Here is a 19,193-nt window from a genome sequence, read left to right as displayed (position 1 = left end):
TAAAGACAACTCTGGAAGCGGCCCAGCCAAACCATCTACTCAACCTCCTCAAATTTACTTGAAGAAGAGTGAGGAAGAGGACAAGAAGATGCATGATCTCGAGAGCAAAGTCAACGCTCTGATGACAGCTCAAGAAGTGAAGAAAACGGGCATTCCATACCCGTACCCGAGGGAGTGGGACCTGATTCCTTATCCCCAGAAATTTAATTTGATTAACTTTACTCCTTTTGATGGCATGGGTTCACCAACTCAACACTTGATCTATTTCAAGTTACATCTTGGCGCAATATCCGAAAAAAAAGCTTTGATGGTTCGGTCATTTGTAGGAACCCTCCGCGGGCCTGCCTTCTATTGGTACCGACGCCTTAAGCCTGTGAGTATCACTAGCTGAGAGAATATGGAAGAATTGTTCCTCACCAATTTCTTCGACGACGACACAGAGGTCTCTATTGGCACATTGTTGGATGAGAAGCAGAAGGATGGGGAGTCGGTTGATGTTTTTGTCAAACGAATCCGGGACAAAGCAGTGAATTGTCGATATCCACTCACAGAAGAATTCATCCTATAGACATGTCACAATAACTTGTCGCTGGATGTATTAGAGGTCATGGGGGTTGTGCCCTCCAAAACTTGGAAAGAGCTGAAAGTAAGAGGTGAACAGGCTGAACTCTTTCTCAAGAGAAAGAATATGGAGAGAGGTCTGCCACCAACTAATAATCAAAAGCAGAATTTTAATCCTCAAGGCAGAGGAAGAGGGTCCGCGACAGCTGTTGATGCTCATCAAACATCACAACAGCCGCAACAACAGCAACCCCAGTAATCGTCTTTCCAACTGGCGCCAAACCAGAATCAACAACCTCCGAGACAACCTAAGACTTCGGAGCCCAGATTCCCGAAAGAATACTCTTTCAAAGATGATGAAGTTCCGGTCATCTTCAAATACTTGTTAGAGAATAACAAGATTAAGCTTCCACCGGTCACAAACCAAGAAGAAGCAACGAAGACCAATGACCCGAAGTATTGTGCATATCACAGAAGGGTCCACCATCCCACTAAGACGTGTTATGTCTTAAAAGACAAAATACAAACCTTAATCGATGTTGGCATCGTAACACCGAAGCCGAAAGAGAAGAAAGTAGGTGCAAATGCGGTGTCTATTAGCTTCGGATCGGTTCCTTTATCTTGGTTTCAAGCCGAACCAGTATCCAAGGTAAAGATGCAGACCATCAACAATGACCCTCATGGACAGCGCCAAAAGGGGCTTGTATCTCACACAACTCCCAACGGCGAAATCCTTTGGGTTCATCCGGATTTGCTTGAAGATGAACAGTGGACAACATCCGCGTCGAAAAAGAAATCAAATGGCAAGGGAAAAGGAAAGTCCTGTTATGGAACCTCGGCAATTCCAGAGAAGAATGATGAACAGATTCCACCTTTACCGCTTTCTGACGAAGAACAAGAATCTTTTGCTACAAGAGGTGGGAATGAATACCATTATAAATATCCTGAAACCTCTAACCCAAATGCTAAAACTTTGACGGAGCTGGGGGTAGTTGCAACTCCTCCTATAGTTGCTGAGAAGCTGCAACAACCGGCTAAGCAAAAAGAAAAGGAACCCCAACATAAAGAGGTTCAAGTTCCAAAGCAGTCTCGTTTCAACTGACCGATTGGACGAGAAAAACCGGAAAGCTCGAACGCACCATATCGTTTCGACGTTATGGCTCAGCTAGCTAATATTCCAGCAAGGATTACGCTATACGAGTTACTACGCCTCTCGAAAGATACTAGAGAAGCCCTACAAGAAGCGTTAGCTGATTCTAAAGTATTTCTTACTCAGGTCAAGCCGATCTTTGAGGAGTCAGGGTCATCGATTCAACACTGCAACTTGGCAGCCACGAGATTCCCTTGCATAGCTTTTACCAAAGAAGATATGCAAGTTAAGAATTCAAAACATGATAGGCCTCTATATTTCACCGGATATATTGGCTCAAGCGTTGTCAACCGGATCCAAGTTGATCCGGGTTCCGCTGTTAGCATCATGCCACTTCGGTTGATGTACCACCTCGGAATCCCCACCAACAAGCTAGCCTCCACAGGAACCGTTATCTACGGATTTAACACGAGCGGGTCAAGACCATTGGGAAAAATCCGAGTGAAGTGTCAACTTGGAGACTTGAAGTCTGAAGTCACCTGCTATGTGATCGATGCAGAAACTTCCTATAACTTACTGTTGGGTCGCCCATGGATTCATAGTAATCTTATAGTTCCCTCCACCCTCCATCAATGTCTGAAATATGTCGACACTAACAACGAGGTTAAGACGGTGGTCGCGGATAAGCAACCGTTTAAGGGGTTAGAAAATTATTTTACTGAATCCCTTCTTTACGGTGCTGAATCCGATACAAACCATCGGCCTATGGTACGGATAGCGGAGAAGAGGCTGATACCGAGGCTGGGCTCGATTATAGTGAAGGTCTTGTACTGAATGACTTGAACCTCTTGTAATCGATCTTGACGGTGGTGATTCGTCGGATGAAAGTTGTAACTGGCAGCTTGTCGATGAAATAATAAATGGTGATTTAGAGTACTCGCGTTGTCTTGATGATGTAATGCAGGAATTGTACGATGACCCTAGTCTACATATGCCACTGCGGTCATCCTGTACGATGACGAAATACCTCCAAAATTCATTCGGAACAACTATGATACTACCCGCAAAGACAGGGGGTAAAAAAGAAATAGTTTTCGGGAAAAGGGAACCATCCCCGACCCCAGATCTTTTCTTAGACACTTATTCGGATGATGAAAAACCCGTGCGACATTTCTCTCGGTACAGTTCACAAGCGAATGGTTACATGACGAACCAAGGCTATGACCTCTCGCTTGGTGAAGGTCTCTATTTTGGTCAAGGTGTCAGGGTTTCACCCCGTCCCGCCTATGTACCAAAAGAAAAACCGGATAATTATTACAGTTATAAAAGGGGTCTAGGTTATGCTTCATCATCTGATGATGAATATGGCCAACAGATTATTAGCCAACTAATAAATAAGAGTGGGCATTCATCCGATACTTCAATTTGGGATTCTGATGTGAGCATTAGAGAAAGATTTAAGACCCTAATGTCGAACATGGCGACAGTTGATCCTTCCACAATAAAAGGAGATGATCAATTACCCGCTTGGGAAGATCCGTGGACACATTACATGAATATCCAATACGGTGATCGATTTGAGCAAAGAGAACCTCCTACCGAAGATAAAGTAGTCCAAGTTAATATGGGTGACGAAGCTAACCCAAAGCCTATATTTATCAGCGGTGATCTTCCAGCGGATGAAAAAGAGGAACTAATCGCCCTTCGCTTGGAACTACGAAGATATGCCGGGACTCGACCCAGATGTAGCAATGCATAGCCTTAACATTAAATCGGATGCCAAACTTGTCAAACAACAACAAAGACGGTTTCGTCCGCAGATTATGGAGGCAATAGAAACTGAAGTCAAGAAATTAATTGATTCGGGTTTTGTCAGAGAAGAACAACATCCTGAATGGTTGGCCAACATCGTTCCAGTCCTTAAAAAGAATGGAAAAATCAGAATCTATATTGACTTCAGAGATCTGAATACGGCCTGCCCCAAAGATGAATTTCCTCTACCAATTACGGACATCATCATTGACAATACATGCGGGTTTGAAAGGATGTCATTCATGGATGGATTTTCTGGGTATAATCAAATCAAGATGCACCCGGACGATGAAAAGCATACAGCATTCAGAACACCCCTTGGTGTCCTTTGTTATACTGTTATGCCATTCGGTTTAAAAAATACCGGCGCTACGTACCAACGAGCGATGATGAAGATCTTTCAAGAACACCTTCGGAAGACCGTCGAATGCTATGTTGATGACATTATCGTTAAGAGTCGTGATAAAAGCGATCACATTAATAATTTGAAGACGATGTTCGAACTTATGAGGACTCATCAGTTAAAGATGAACCTAACTAAGTCTTTCCTTGGGATGTCCAGTGGTAAATTTCTTGGATTCGTTGTCACCACAAAAGGTATTCATATCGATCCTGATAAAGTGAAGGCGATACATGAATTACAACCCCCGAGGAATCTTAAAGAACTCAGAGGGTTACAAGGTCGATTGGCATATATCCGTCGGTTTATATCAAATCTGTCCGGAAAATATCAACCATTCTCTAAACTCGCAAAGAAAGGCGTGTCGTTCGTTTGGGATGAAGCATGCCAAAAGGCGTTCGAAGATATTAAGAAATATCTGGCGAATCCACCCATTCTCGTTGCACCAAAATCAGGCAGACCGTTTTTGATTTATGTCAAAGCGACGAGCCATTCGTTAAGTGCGTTACTTGCACAAGACGACGATAACGGTCACGAACAAGCTGTGTATTATCTGAGTCGCACACTGGTTGGAGCTGAATCTCGTTATCCAGTGATCGAGAAAGAATGCCTCGCACTGGTGTTCGCAATCCAGAAAATGTGACATTATCTAGTTGGACAGACAATTTATGTCATTTCCAACATAAACCCAATCCGGGTGTTCATGACCCAACCGACCTCCATGAATTGGCGTTTAGCTAGATGGGCTCTACTCTTGTCGCAATATGATTTATATTTCAAACAACAAAAATCAGTTAAAGGACGAGCTATTTGTGATCTTTTGGCGGAAAATCCTACGAAAGATGTAGTGGAGTTATACGACGATCTGCTCGATGAAACTCACGAAGTTAATGTTACTTCACATCAACGGGTGTGGCAATTGTACTTCGATGGGGCTTCCCGAGCAACCAACGTGGCCAGTGTGCCCGGATGTTCTAAAATCTCCTCAGGAGTGGGGGTCGTTTTAGTTTCCCCGGAAAAGCATATCTTGCTTAGAGCATATTCATTGACCGAACCATACTCTAATAACGTAGCCGAGTACAATGCATTGATAATTAGACTCAATTTTGCCAAAGAGCTGGGAGTCGAATACCTTGAAACTTTTGGAGATTCTCAATTGGTAGTTAATCAGATTAGAGGAGAGTATGAAGTCAGAAATCGAGACCTAATTCCATACCACCAGGTGGCCATCGAGATGGCAAGCTCGTTTGAAGAATTTGTCATCGAGTATGTTCCGCGTCTCCAAAATGCATACGCAGACGCGTTTGCGGAATTGTCTGTATCTCTGGCTCAACCTCCCGAGACAGAACAATTAATTACAGTGAGAACTCACCAACTTATTGTTCCTATCTACGATTCGGTTGCTAAAGAAGCATATTCAACAAGAGTTGAACCCGAAGTTCGAGATTGGCGTTCCTATCTACGATTCGGTTGCTAAAGAAGCATATTCAACAAGAGTTGAACCCGAAGTTCGAGATTGGCGTTTCCCTATCATCATTATGTCCTACACGGTATCTTACCTGAAGATGTGAAAGAAAGGGATTCGATTCGGCGGAGAGCACCGAGATTTTACTACAACGCTGAATCACAAGTGTTGTACCGACGGTCGTACGACGGTCTATTACTCTGTTGTCTATCCAGTAAGGAAGCGGAACAAGCACTCAAAGAGGCGCATGATGGGATATGCGGTGCACATCAGCCCGGTCCTAAACTCTGTGATCGACTTAGGAGAATCGGGTATTACTGGCCAACTATGGTAAAAGACGCAGTCGAATACGCCCGACGATGTGAGGTATGTCAATTACATGCAAATTATATGCACATACCTCCTGAACATCTACATCCTTCGGCGACATCGTGGCCGTTCGAGACATGGGGAATGGATATCGTGGGTCCTATTTTTCCGCCTTCGGTTAAAGGGGACCGTTTTATTCTAGCAATCACCGATTACTTCTCGAAATGGGCAGAAGCAGTTCCACTTCGAGAGGTGAAGACGAGTGATGTGATCAAATTTATCAAACACCATATCATATATCGATACGGTGTTCCGAGGCGAATAGTGCACGATAATGGACCTCAATTCGTCAGCAACGTATTTATCAAGTTCTGCGGTAAATTCGGGATTAAAGATGTTTCATCAACTGCTTATAATCCTACAGCTAATGGATTGGCTGAAGCCTTTAACAAAACCATTATCAAAATTTTGGCAAAACTTGTGAAGACCAATAAACGAGATTGGGATGACAAACTCGGCGAAGCCCTCTGGGCTTATCGTACAACCGTCCGCACGCCTACCAGAACAACTCCATATTCTTTGACATATGGATGCGAAGCCATTCTTCCTTTAGAAATACAAATTCCTTCTCTCCGTATCGCTCTTGCAACAGGAATGACGACGGAAGAAAATCATCAAAGACGTCTCGAGGAATTAGAGGTGTTAGATGAGAAACGCTTGGAAGCTCAACAACAAATCGAGTTTTATCAAGCTAGAATTTCTCGGGCGTTCGATAAAAAGGTCCGACGACGAAGCTTTAAAGAAGGAGATCTGGTTCTTGCCATCCGAAGACCTATGATTCTCACTTCTAAGAAGAAATGCAAATTTGAACCTAAATGGGAAGGACCGTTCGTGATAGAAACAGTCTATTCAAATGGTGCATATCGCCTGATTACTCAGGATGGCAACAAATTGATGATGCCAATAAATGGGAAGTTCCTGAAAAAGTATTATCCGTAATACGTTCAGGATAACCTATGTAAAACGGGAAGTTCCTAGAAAATCTTATATAGGATATTTCAGGATAACCCGATATCAGTTGATTATTCTAAATGAAGACTGATCATGTGAATAAATATAGGATATTTCAGGATAACCCGATATCAGTTGATTATTCTAAATGAAGACTGATCATGTGAATAATCGATTCTTAATTGTTATAAAAATGATTAAGATCTTCTTATTATTCTTGTTGAGATGAGATTTAATGATAGTTAATCTTTCCTCACAAAACTCGGTAAGGTGATCATGGAAGAGGAGGTTCGATGATTTGTAACCTCACATCATGAAGCCTTCACCGATCAGATTGACCGATAGTCATCAGTCTGTATTAGTCGACAAATTATTTCGTGTCAAATTCTTATGTTTGAAATCAAGTTTTTCCCACTGAGTAGTTTGTGCAAATCAACGAACTCGTTGTTATTTGTACCCTACTCCTATTCCTCACCTGGTCAAACCTTCCTACAGTTAGGACCACAACCAAAATCTCCTCTCGATTCTATCCATGAACGAGAGGTCCACAAATCAAATGATCAAACCTTTGAACAGTTAGGATCATCTCAATTCCCACTTGGTCAAACCTTACTACAGTTAGGACCACAACCACAATCTCCTTTCGATTCACATCGCGAACGAAAGGTCCACTTTTGAATTGAATAATTAAACCTTATGACAGTTAGGATTATTCAAACCAGACCGGATTCTTTAAGTGGAAATCCCACTTTGAGTTTCTTTTACACCAGGAGATAGAATATAAAATTCTTCCTCTCCGATTCCGGGTTTATCTCTACCAACAAACAAGAGACCAGGAGATAGAATATAAAATTCTTCCTCTCCAATTTCGGGTTTATCTCTACCAACAAACAAGAGATTGAAAGATAGAATTATTAATTCTGTCTTTATAATTTTTGGGGTTCATTTTTCTGCATGTAAAATGTAACCTATTTACTTTTTTAAAATTTGTGTCATTCACACATGGGGGATGTTATCTCTATCCCTTATTAGAGATAAGCTTACATCTAACACATGTAGCCTACATATTTAATATTATAGTTTAAAGTCTAAAAGAGTTTAATTCTTTTAGCACAACGTTATATGTGGAACGGATTTAGATAATTCACATACTAGCCCGATTCAAACGGTGATCGGTAAAGGCATATCAAATCCGTTGATGGCTGAGGATTTGCCAAAAATCCTATAAGTATTATGGTTATTTATTCTAAACAAGAATGAGTAGTCATAATAAAATCTCAATGAGCAAAAGGATTCAATATATTGATCAAGAGTGTTCACACAAAACTACAAAAAAATATATGTTCTCCAATTACAATAGTTTATATTGACGAATCTGATCTTCAAGCTGCGAAAGCTCTAACGCACGAGCCTGTTCAAGCTCAGTTTTTATATTGACGAATCTGATCTTCAAGCTGCGAAAGCTCTAACGCACGAGCCTGTTCAAGCTCAGTTGCTAATTTGATTTTGAAAGCTTCTTCGTCAACACTTTGAAGCTTGACAATCTCTTGTTCCTTTTCGGCAAGTATTTGATCCTGAAGATTCAGTTGCTGAAACAGGTCTTCTTCAGCTTGAGTTACCTTCGTCAATTCAGACTCTAGAATTTCACGAGCATCCTTGGCATTCACAAGTTGCTCTTCTAAGCGAGCTAACTTCGCTTGATTCGATTCTAAGTCCCGACGCATGTTAACCTTGGTGTGTTTTTTCTTGCCAACACTCACCCTAAGTTGATTACTGTGGGCTTTTAGCTTTTGGAGTTCGAGATTAGCTGATCTTTGAGAATCACGCCACGCTTGTAACTTAGAGTCCATGTGAGAAGCAATATAGGAAGGTACGCTTTCGGTACGGAGACCCTTCAGAAGTTCAACATGTTGCTTCAAGTCGACCATATAGGCGTTGATCGAATCGACTAACTTATTATATCCTTCCTCTCGGATCCCTGATATATAGCGGTCAAGAGGCCTTTTAAAATTCTCAAAAGGCGATCCTTTGGAGAGAATACGATCAACCATAGAATTCAAAAAGGAGATAAAGCCGTGGAGATCAGACCAAATGCCAGCCTTATCCGGGTCCTCGTCTGCCAATAAAGCCTGAATTTGACTTATTAATGTTGAGGAAGGAGCTGCAGTGAAGACAAATATGTTAGCATAAAATATATGTGTGCATGCATAACGGCGAGTTGAAGCATACCAAGTTTAATAGAAGAGCCTTCAGCATGACTATGTTCATCCAATAGTGGTGGTCCGGCCTCCTGAGCAGCCAAAGTCGGTTCAGGAATAGCAACTTTTGACGCTCTAGTTACGTCAGAAGATTTTTCAATCTCAACCTCAGAGAACTTTGGGTCTAAATTGAGAGGCTCCTTGGGAGAATATTCTGCAAACAAGAGAATCGCGATGAGTATGATGGAATGGTAATCAGAAATTTGAAACAAATAACGAGTAAAACTCACCAACTCTAGGCACAACATCAGCCGACGTACCAACTTCTTCAGTTGGTCTCGCTTTCGTTGCGACCGGACTAATTTGAGGGGTGACGGTGACCTCTATCATCATGGGATCCATGGGAGTAGTAGGTTGAGATTCGGGAATGAATGATTAAGGATCAACTTCGGTTCCCGTCCATGACGAGTGGTCCCGACCCTCAGGTTGGTCATAAGTCCCAGTGATTATAGTTGTATCTGTTGGCCTTCTTGTTTTGATGATGTTTAACAAAAAATTTACCACTAATGTTGTTTGTCTAGTATTTGTGTTTTCTTATTTATTGTAGACAAACAACGTTGTTGGAGGATGGATGGAATAGAGCTTCAACGATCATATCCAAAGGAGGTTAGCGGAATGTCGGTGAAGCCTTGCAATTCAAAGTTAAAGATCAAGTTCAAGCTTCATCCGCGAGATTACCAAGTAGATCTTATTGAAGACCAATCAAGCTTGGGTAATTTAGTTTAGGATTTATATTATGTGTGTTAGTACTTTAAGCTCAATCATATACACACATACACGTTTTGGATTTTGTATATATATAGTTATATATATACATATATATTTTGGTTTGATAGTTTTCAAGTTTTACTATGAAACAAATGAATAGAATTGGAAAATACTATTTTGTTTCATGTTTATATGCCTATATATGATTTCCCTTTTAACAAGCTTATATTTAATGAAATCATATTTCGTGTTTTGAATATATTGCATAGAATATGCAAATTTATGAAAATATTGTATTTCTAGATTATAGACTTCATAACAACATGTTATATATTTTATAAAGTCTATACAATCATTTCATAAGGTTTCAAAATGTTGTTTAAGTCAAAATATCAAAATATCAATTTTTAGGTTTTCATGTTTTGGACTATTTTGCAAAATGATGATATTTCTCATTTGGGAAGTCTTTTTAGAAAACCAGTTTTTGTAGCATGTGTATTATCATGTCTACAATCATTCCTCAAAGTTTTATTGGTTTATGTCAAAACATCAAAATTCAAGTATCTCATATTTTCATGTTTTGGACTATTTTGTAAAATGATGATATTTTTCATTTGGGAAGTCCTTTTTCGAAACCAGTCGTTGTAGCATGTTTATTATCATGTCTACAATCATTCCCCAAAGTTTTACATTTTTCTGAATTTATTTGATATTTTTAAATAGGGTTTTAAAATCAGCTCTTAAACCGATTTTTTCTAGAATGTCAGTTTTCGGTCGACCGGTCAATTGACCATTCGTCAGTATTTTTCCAGAGAGTCGTCGGTCGACCGGTCCGGTCGACCGAGAGCTCAAATCGGTCGACCGACAGAATTTCCGGTCGACCGACGATGGCTTTTACTGTTTCCAACGGCTAGTTTTTGTACCGTTGGCTGGGTCTTTTGGTCTTTTGTTTTTTGGGTTTTTGCTGAGATTTCTAGTGGGTATATATACCCCATTGCTGATGTCTTTTCAAACTGATTAAGAGAGTTTTAAAAACAAGTTTAAGAAAGTTTTAAACAAGGGTTTGAGTTTGTTTAGTTTATTTTTTGGGGTTTGCTGTTACAAAGAGGAGCTTGCATCACCAGTTGAGGATTTCATCCCCAAAATCTTCTCATCCTCTCTTTGTGTTTATAGAGAAGTTTTCTAACTCTTTTCCCTAGCAATTTCATTGTTGATTTATCATATATTAATTATTGCTAGTTTGCTATTTGAGTTAGATTTCATTTTACTCATTGTTACACACACCCACATTGAGCTTTTAGTATTTACATACATAGTATAGTTGGGTGGTGAGAGATTGTAACTTTGAGTTGTGCTTTCATTGTGTTCTCATCTATTGTAGAGAACAAATTTATATTTGTTACATTGTGAGTGTTGTAAGGTTTTCGGTGAGCTAGAAACCGAGTGTGTAGTGAGGTTTTCGGTGAGCTAGAAACCGAGTGTGAGGAGTGACGTTGATCGGTGAGCGTTGAAAACCGATACTGTGAGGTGTAAACGTTATTCGGGTGAACGTAGAAAACCCGGTTGATAGTGGATTTCTCCCCGGGAGTGGGGAGCGGAGACGTAGGACGGAAGGTCCGAACTCCGTGATCATATCTTGTGTTTGAGTGTGCTTTGGCGTTTATTTATACTTGTGTTTATAATTCTTGTTGCCATTGTCATTAGCTCATCATTTATATGATCCACTATCTAGTTCATATTGTTTACCCTTGTGTTAGTTTATATATCCTTACATATATATATATTGATTGAAGATCAACTTCGGTTCCCGTCCATGACGAGTGGTCACGACCCTCAGGTTGATCATGAGTCCCAGTGATTATAGTTGTATCAGTTCCGGCAACTGGTCCTATAATTCGAACACTTATATGATTAATCAAGTTAAAAAAAGTATATATATATATATACGGAGTTTACAGAATAGAGGTCTTACTTTCAGAAGGACCTGCTTCTGTTGAACCGACTCTAACGGTGGATTCTGTGGCTGCACCAGGAGTTTTCCCTGATAATAAATCAGAGATATACTGATGGTCGCCTTCAGAGAGATCAAGATCGAGGTGGTGCTCATTGAATTCCTCGACCTCTGTTGTATGTGTGGCCTCTCCTTCAACGGATTCTTTCATTATGGCATCTACAGAACGTGTAGAGTCATAAACAACATATAGATTTAAACGAATTTGCTCGAGATGAAGATTAATTTTACCTTTGTCGATCGGGACGGATTCAAGAGCTCCACTACTTGTACCCGCTTCTTTTAGTTTGACTAAAAGGAGACAAAGCGCACAAGTCATTAGAGGAGGCACACGATCCGACTCATTCATTTCTCGGATTTCTCTTTCGAAAGGAGAAAGATCAGTACCTGTGTCTGAAGCAGATGGATCAACGTCAGAAGTGGGTGGAACACCAGCTGTTTCATCTTTCAGAGCATCCGGCATTTGTTGGACAAAGCTGGGCTCCTCAACCTCCATCCCGCCAGGAGAAGCAGCGTCTGCTCGATATTCTCCCTCTTCTTGACTCCCTACAAGAATTGAGTTATAAGACATGCTCGAATATGAAGAAATATAAGAGCAGTAAAAGGAAGATAAAAACGAATTGTTACCCTGTTCATCCGAAGAAGCGCTGCGAGCAAATGTCTCCTCTAAAGCAGGAAGACGAACACGTGGCTTAGAGACAACCTTCTTTTGTCTTTTCAATGGACGCACCTCATGCTGAGCCCCAGATCCTTCGTGACGATGCTTAGTGCGCAATTCAGCTCCGGGAAGGACTTGGGATTGAGCTCGAGTGGAAGGTCGTGACCTTTGCCTACGAGCAAGTGGAACTTCATCCTCTTCATCCCCACTGTGAACCTCTACCGTCATCCGGTTAGGATAAGTCATAACGACTCTCTCCCTCCTTCTCTTCGGGACATTCGGTGGTTGGGTAGGCGCAGCAGAAGGGCGTACAAGTCCTCTTTCAAAGAAAGAGTCAGGGAGACCTACTGTTTCCTCAGAACTTGAACCAGTCTCGCTCGCCCCTTCAGATGTTTATGTTTCCTCAGAATCAAACTCTTCTTCACTACTAGTTGGGAGGGCTGGTTCCTTTCCCTTTCTGGAAGATTCAGCGGCATCTTTTCCTTAAGGCGACATTACAGCTTCACGAGTCGCTTCTGTTGCTTGTCGTGGAGCTACCTCTTCCTCTGAGTCTAATATTCTCCTATGTCGGGTGACGATATTGGCAGCTATCAGCCACTTGCAATACAGGAAGGTCATACGTAGAGGCGGTGCTTCTAAAGGAAGATCAAATTCAGCATTTGTACAGCCGGGGATGCTCCAAAACCAAGCTCTCGCCCCGTCGATAAGTCCACCTCGAAAGCTAAGGTGACGATTCGGATTGTCGACATATATTTGGTCGTAGCCAAATTGACGAGCAAATCGACATGGAAGATAAGGTTCAATGTGACAAATATCTTTTACCCTGAACAATAGATATCCAGGTCGAATATTCATCAACCATCTGAAGCATCCGACATCCAAGATGGTGCGATTCTACCGTGGGTCTTCAGCATCCAATAAAGTCGTGTTGTAGGTACCGGAGAACCGAGGGAAGCAGGGGAAGAATTCCCAACACTTGTGAATTTTGAACTGTCTTGTGATGTCCGGCCATCGATGTTTGATCCATTTGCAACCCTCAAGGGTCTGTAGAAGAGGAAGACTAGAATCCACCGCCTCAGGAGCCTCCATTAAATCTGGCCGGTGAAGAACTAACCATGTCATTAAATATGTATAGGGTAATTCTAGCTTCGGAGTAGATATATTGGTGGAAGCTTTCTTTTTCTCCTGTGTGAATACGGAAACTAATTGCCGTAATCCACTGTGAATAGCTGCCACCATAGCAGGAAGCAAGGATAATTTGCGACCCGTAGCCAACTGGGTGGCTGGATACAACACTTCCATTGGCATAGCGTCAGATGACTGGTGGGGAATTACACATCTCTTCAGCCATAAAGCCAAATAACCAGCCAGCAAAGTAGTGGGACGAATCGGAACACTAGCTTGCCACAGATAAGGTCGAAATTTAGTTCCATGCAAAAACCCATCTTCTGAATGAGAAGTGTAAGATTGTGCGTTCGTTTTCTCCAACAGCCGATTGATGTCACCCGGGCTCAAAGGAGATAATCCACGTACCTCTTCCGATCGATCCTCCAGGTTCTTGAACAGATAATCGGCGAATTGCTTTAAGCTGATCTGGGAAGACTTCTTCCTAGCTTTAGTATCCATCTCAGCCATGGCTATGTGGTAATGACAAGTCAGCTCCCATAGGGTGTCGTGGGTTACAGCTGACCGATCCTTCATCTTATTAAGCTGATTGGTAGTAGGGAAGAATTCTTGATAAGAGACATTACCCATGGGTAAACCGGAAACCTTCATCATTTCGTGTAATGGTAATCCGAGCTCTCCATTCTTGGTGAAGAATGTGTTGGTATCAGGGTTATAGATATTGAATAAGCAGAGGAAATGACCCACACTGATCTGCAGACCATACATAGTGGCACAGATTGGGACTTCCAACCCTAGTTCTGCTAACTCTCGCCCCCAACGGTTCAACACATAGCGAGTCATTCTGGTCCACCACCACTTGTCTCCAAAATAATGAACCCATCCGTAGCATCTGAAGTTCTGGTTGGATAGTTTCTTTTTCACTGCAGCTAAACGTTTCCTCACGATATTTGCATGTGCTGTCTTTTCATTCTGTGGAATATTGTCTTGACTTAAGATGCCCGGATGAAGTCCCCGCACAGAAGCTCTTTTGCTGGAACCCGGGGTGGTCTCTTTCCCAATGAAGCCACAGTGAATATGTTCATGGTTCTCGGTCAACCTCCAGAACATTTCACGTCCAACTGACAAAGTTCCTGAACTTTAACAGTGAGTGCTCTCGAGGGATAAAGGGCAAGTACAAGAATGACGAACCATTCTCGTGTAACCACTACGCAGGCTTGCAGAAAGCAATCTCCGGATCCTTTATGGAGTCACCAAATAAGAAGTCTGGTTTCCTTATACATTGGTTTGAGTCCTGCTCTGAAATCAAGGTTGCATCCGTGATTAATCGTCGTAGAACACGACGACTACCTCGCCGGATCAACTCTCTAGCCCCTTCGCTATAGTCAGATTTGAATTAGGGAGCGGATTCGATTAGCGGTAACCCCTCATAATAAGAGTGGGTAGCGCTACTTTGGCCCGTAACCGCATCAGCAATAAAAACGGTAGAAGGAAATTGAACTGATGAAGAAAACATACACATAAATTGTGTAAGAATAGTCCTAAAATTTTAGAGAAAGCGGTATATCTTACTCTATCAGATATAGTCACTATCTCATAACAGGTGTGACGATTTTCCATCGACCACATGTGTAAAGGAGATATGCATTACTATGCACGGGCATTATAACGGCATATCGAAACCTTTCAACACACGTGGGATGATATAAAATCGCCCATGTATGTACTGAAATGCGTTTTGTCTAAGCAAAACAAGCACTTTTAAGCGTCGATCCCCTCAAAGGAGGATACCGACTCTTCTCGAAGGTATCTTAAAGGATACAAATGAGGATCTGCATACAAATACAGTAATGTACATATAAAATTGACAAAATACAGTATATAAATCGATGAAAGGGTGAGAAGTATACCCCCATGTGAAGCGGAAACGGGAGCAGCCCCCTCAGGGGACTGAACAGTCGGATGGCCTCGGGAAGCGCGGGATCGTCGCGGTGACATGATGAGTACACAAGCTACAGTAAAATCCAACGAGAAAGTTAGGGTTTTGAACATGAAATTGACCAAAATATCACAATATAGGACTGAAACAGTGCATGCAAGGTTGAAGTCAAAGAAGATAAAATTTTAAAGAAGAGAGGGAGAACAAACCTAGAAGAACTCTTCAAAATCCGAAGGGCCAATTTCAGGCAGATGTATCACATGGGAGCCATGGGTAAGACCCTCAATGAGCTGCATGCTATGCTCAAAACTGCTGAGCAAAATGTCTTGGTTGAACCTAGGAAGGATGTTCTTATGGTCAACAAAGGGAAAGGGTTTAAGAAAGGGCCACAGAAGAAGCAACAGTCTCAAGGGAAGGGCAAGACAGTTGTTCCACCTAAGGGAAACACACCTAAAATAAAGGTGGCTGCTGAGCATGACTGCTTCTACTGCAAGGCTAAGGGGCACTGGAAGAGAAACTGCCCCAAATATCTGGAAGATAAGAAGAGGGGTGCCTCTGCTTCAGGGACTACGAAATAGGAGACGGTTGCAGAAGGGTGAGATAGATCTTCGCGTTGGAAATGGAGCAAGAGTTGCTGCACTTGCCATTGGAGATTATAGTCTACCGCTACCTTCTGGCTTGGTTTTAGAACTTTATAATTGTTATTTTGTTCCTTCTATTACTAAGAATTTGATTTCAATTTCAGTTTTGAACCTTGAGGGTTATAATTTTGTCATTAAGGATTGTTTTTCTATTTTTAAGAATGACATCTTTTATGCTCAAGCCCATATGAATAATAGTGGATTATACATATTGGATCTCAAATCTGAAGTTTATAACGTTGATACAAAACGGCAAAAGTCGAATGACATAAGTGAAGCCAATCTATGGCATTGTCGCCTAGGCCACATTAGCATTAAACGCATGAAGGAACTCCAAACAGTTGGTAGCCTAAAGTCATTTGATTTAGAATCATTTGAAACATGTGAATCATGTCTAATGGGTAAGATGACAAGGTCACCTTTCAAAGGTACAAGTGAAAGGACTACTGAGCTCTTAGCTCTCATACATACCGATGTGTGTGGACCTATGAGCATAGAAGCTAGGAGAGGCTATCGATACTTTATTACATTTACTGATGATTTTAGTAGATACGGGTATATATACCTAATGAAACATAAATCTGAGTCTTTTGAAAAGTTCAAAGAATTTCAGCATGAAGTTGAGACACAAAGGCTATAAATACCCCCCTAGGGTCACTTCTGACGAGGATCGAGCATATTTTCGAGCAATTCAGAGCAGAGAGAGAGCAGACGCTGTTATTCTTGGATTCCCTTGAGATTCGAGCTTTGACTTGATTTCAAAAAGAACGACTATCTTACTTTGATAAGATATCGTTTTAAATTCTCACTTCAATAAATGAAGGAAGAATCATAAAGCCCCCTTCACGATCTGTGATTCGGCGGTCCACGAACCAAAGCGTTCTCGGCACAGGCAAAGTCCCACAAAAAAAAAGAATCGATAGACGATTTTTGTGTTATTTTCTCAAAAGTTGTAATTTTTGCTTTGTTGTGTAGAAAAAGGTCTTATAAAAAGACTATTTCTTTGAATTTGTTGTAATCGACTGAAGATATAATGAATTCCTCAACAAAACCAATTTTTGACGAAAACAGTGAACAATACCGATTATATGGAATTCTCGCACCACCCGGCTGATTGGAGGAAGCCGCAAGAACATGTGCACAAGGTATTTTTTGAAGTTGTGGTATGTTACATGTGCAAGTGCAATCAACATCAAATAGTTTAATGGTGTAGATACGGTCATAATCCTGTACCTGCCATTCATTGTCTTTGAATACAGTAATTTGACATAATCTTGCCACCTCAATTCTTCTATGCAAAATAGACTCATTCTTTGGTGTGTAACGCGTTGTCCAGTCTACACCGTCCTCACGCCTTTTGTTAAAGTATGAGTTTAGCCTATAGAACGTTCTTGCAACCAATGATTGTATTGGCATAGCTCATTCTCCTTTAAGAACGCTGTTAAAGCTCTCGGAGCAATTAGTTGTCATCATGCAAAACCGCACACCCTCATCCTTATATAATGCCCATCGATGCTCGAATTGAGGCTTCAAGTTATGTTCAATCCAATTATGTGCATCTAATGACAATGACTTGATCTTCTCTCTACAATGTTCATACACTAATGTATCGGTTGCACACCCAGCTTGCCACAAAAGATTTTGCAAATTAATCTCACCGTGTTTTTTCTTAAAATTATCTCTTATATGCCTCAAACAATATCGATGGTGATGTGGTGCACCAAAACCCTCATGTAATGCCCTTATAATTCCTTTCATCCTATCTGAGATAAAAGTAATTAATCTGGGCGCACGGACACTAGGAATCCACTTGTATATAAGTTCAAAGAACCACTTCCAACTAGAAGTATCCTCTACCTTCACAACTGCAAATGCTAGAGGAAATAAACCGCCATTTGCATCTACACCAGTCGCCACAAGAAGCACGCCTTTGTACTTGCCATATAGATGTGTACCGTCAATGCTCAATAATGGACGACAAAAAGTGAAGCCCTTAATAGCCGGACCAAATGCCCAAAATACTCGAGTGAACCTCTCCATCCCCGGTGCAATCTCTTCAGACAATATTTCATATTCAGTACCCGGATTATTTCGCTTGATAGCTTCAAGATACTGTGGAAGTAATTCATAAGATTTTTCCCAATCTCCAAATATTTTCGACAACGCTTTCCTCCTTGCATCATATGCCTTATATTTAGATATCTTAATGCCCCGCATATCATATACCCTTTGAAATATCTGACTTGCATTTAGATCAAGTTCAGCTCTAACTTCAGGCATAATTAGCTTACATATATAAGAGGAAGATGCAGAATAATGATCGACGTCCACCGACGGATTGCAACATGTATGAAGCCCGCAATATCTAGATATTACAAATTGCCCATTTGTTGATTTCCTCACAGCGGCATTTAGCAACCAAGGACATTTCCTGTTTCTCTCATCTTGCTCATTTGCATGCTCTACTTCATTCTTCTCGTTGAAATAACATTTTACATAGTAGTTGATTGCATTAGTTTTTACAGGCTTGAATTTGACCCGATTTTTTATAGACCATTCTCGCACCGCAAAGATTAATGCTTCCTTACTCTCGAATAAGTCCCCTTTTTTAAAAGTGAAGTCCTCAGGCCGTTGAAAGTTTAGACCAACATCAACAAATTCAGCTTGCGAAGTATTTATCCAATCTTCATTATGAAACTCGTCGGGCAACGGATCTTCAGCTTCCACATAATCATTGTTAACATTAAATTGATCCATCCAACGAGAATCATCATCGATTCCAACTGCCACATGCATGCTATCAATTTGCACATCTTCTTCTTCAATATCTTCTGAGTCATCATTTACTTCTTCTTCTACAATTGATCCGGCCGGTAGATCACCCGTAATATAGCCTGATACGTCGTTAAATATAGTACTTGACGTCCCACCAAGAGAATGCCCACTTAAATGTTGTAGTTGACACCACGGCTCTTGACTTGGAGATGTCATAAAACCACTCGACTAATTGTCTAAGTTCATAATCCGAGAAAACTCTCCTTGTGGTCGTAAAACTTGGGCAAATTCTTAAATCAGATACTTCTCAATGAACAACTCAACTGACACTTGCTTCTCCACTAATTTTTTCATGTCATTCAATTCCTCATCATTGGTAATCGCCACAGCAATAGTTCTACTCTCATTTATTAGACAATTGAAGAACACT

The 19,193-nt window shown here is 41.1% G+C and overlaps 1 protein-coding gene across 1 annotated transcript; it reads left to right on the top strand.

Annotated features, from left to right (window-relative positions):
• LOC109847368 lies at positions 15,599 to 15,925 on the top strand. The gene has a single exon (XM_020416597.1). The coding sequence runs from the start codon at positions 15,599 to 15,601 to the stop codon at positions 15,923 to 15,925; it is 327 nt and encodes a 108-aa protein (XP_020272186.1).

Source organism: Asparagus officinalis, chromosome 7, assembly GCF_001876935.1.
Source record: "Asparagus officinalis chromosome 7, Aspof.V1, whole genome shotgun sequence".
Classification (NCBI taxonomy): Eukaryota; Viridiplantae; Streptophyta; class Magnoliopsida; order Asparagales; family Asparagaceae; genus Asparagus; species Asparagus officinalis.
Note: the sequence above shows the minus strand (reverse complement) of the source record. Positions and strands in the feature narration are given on the sequence as shown.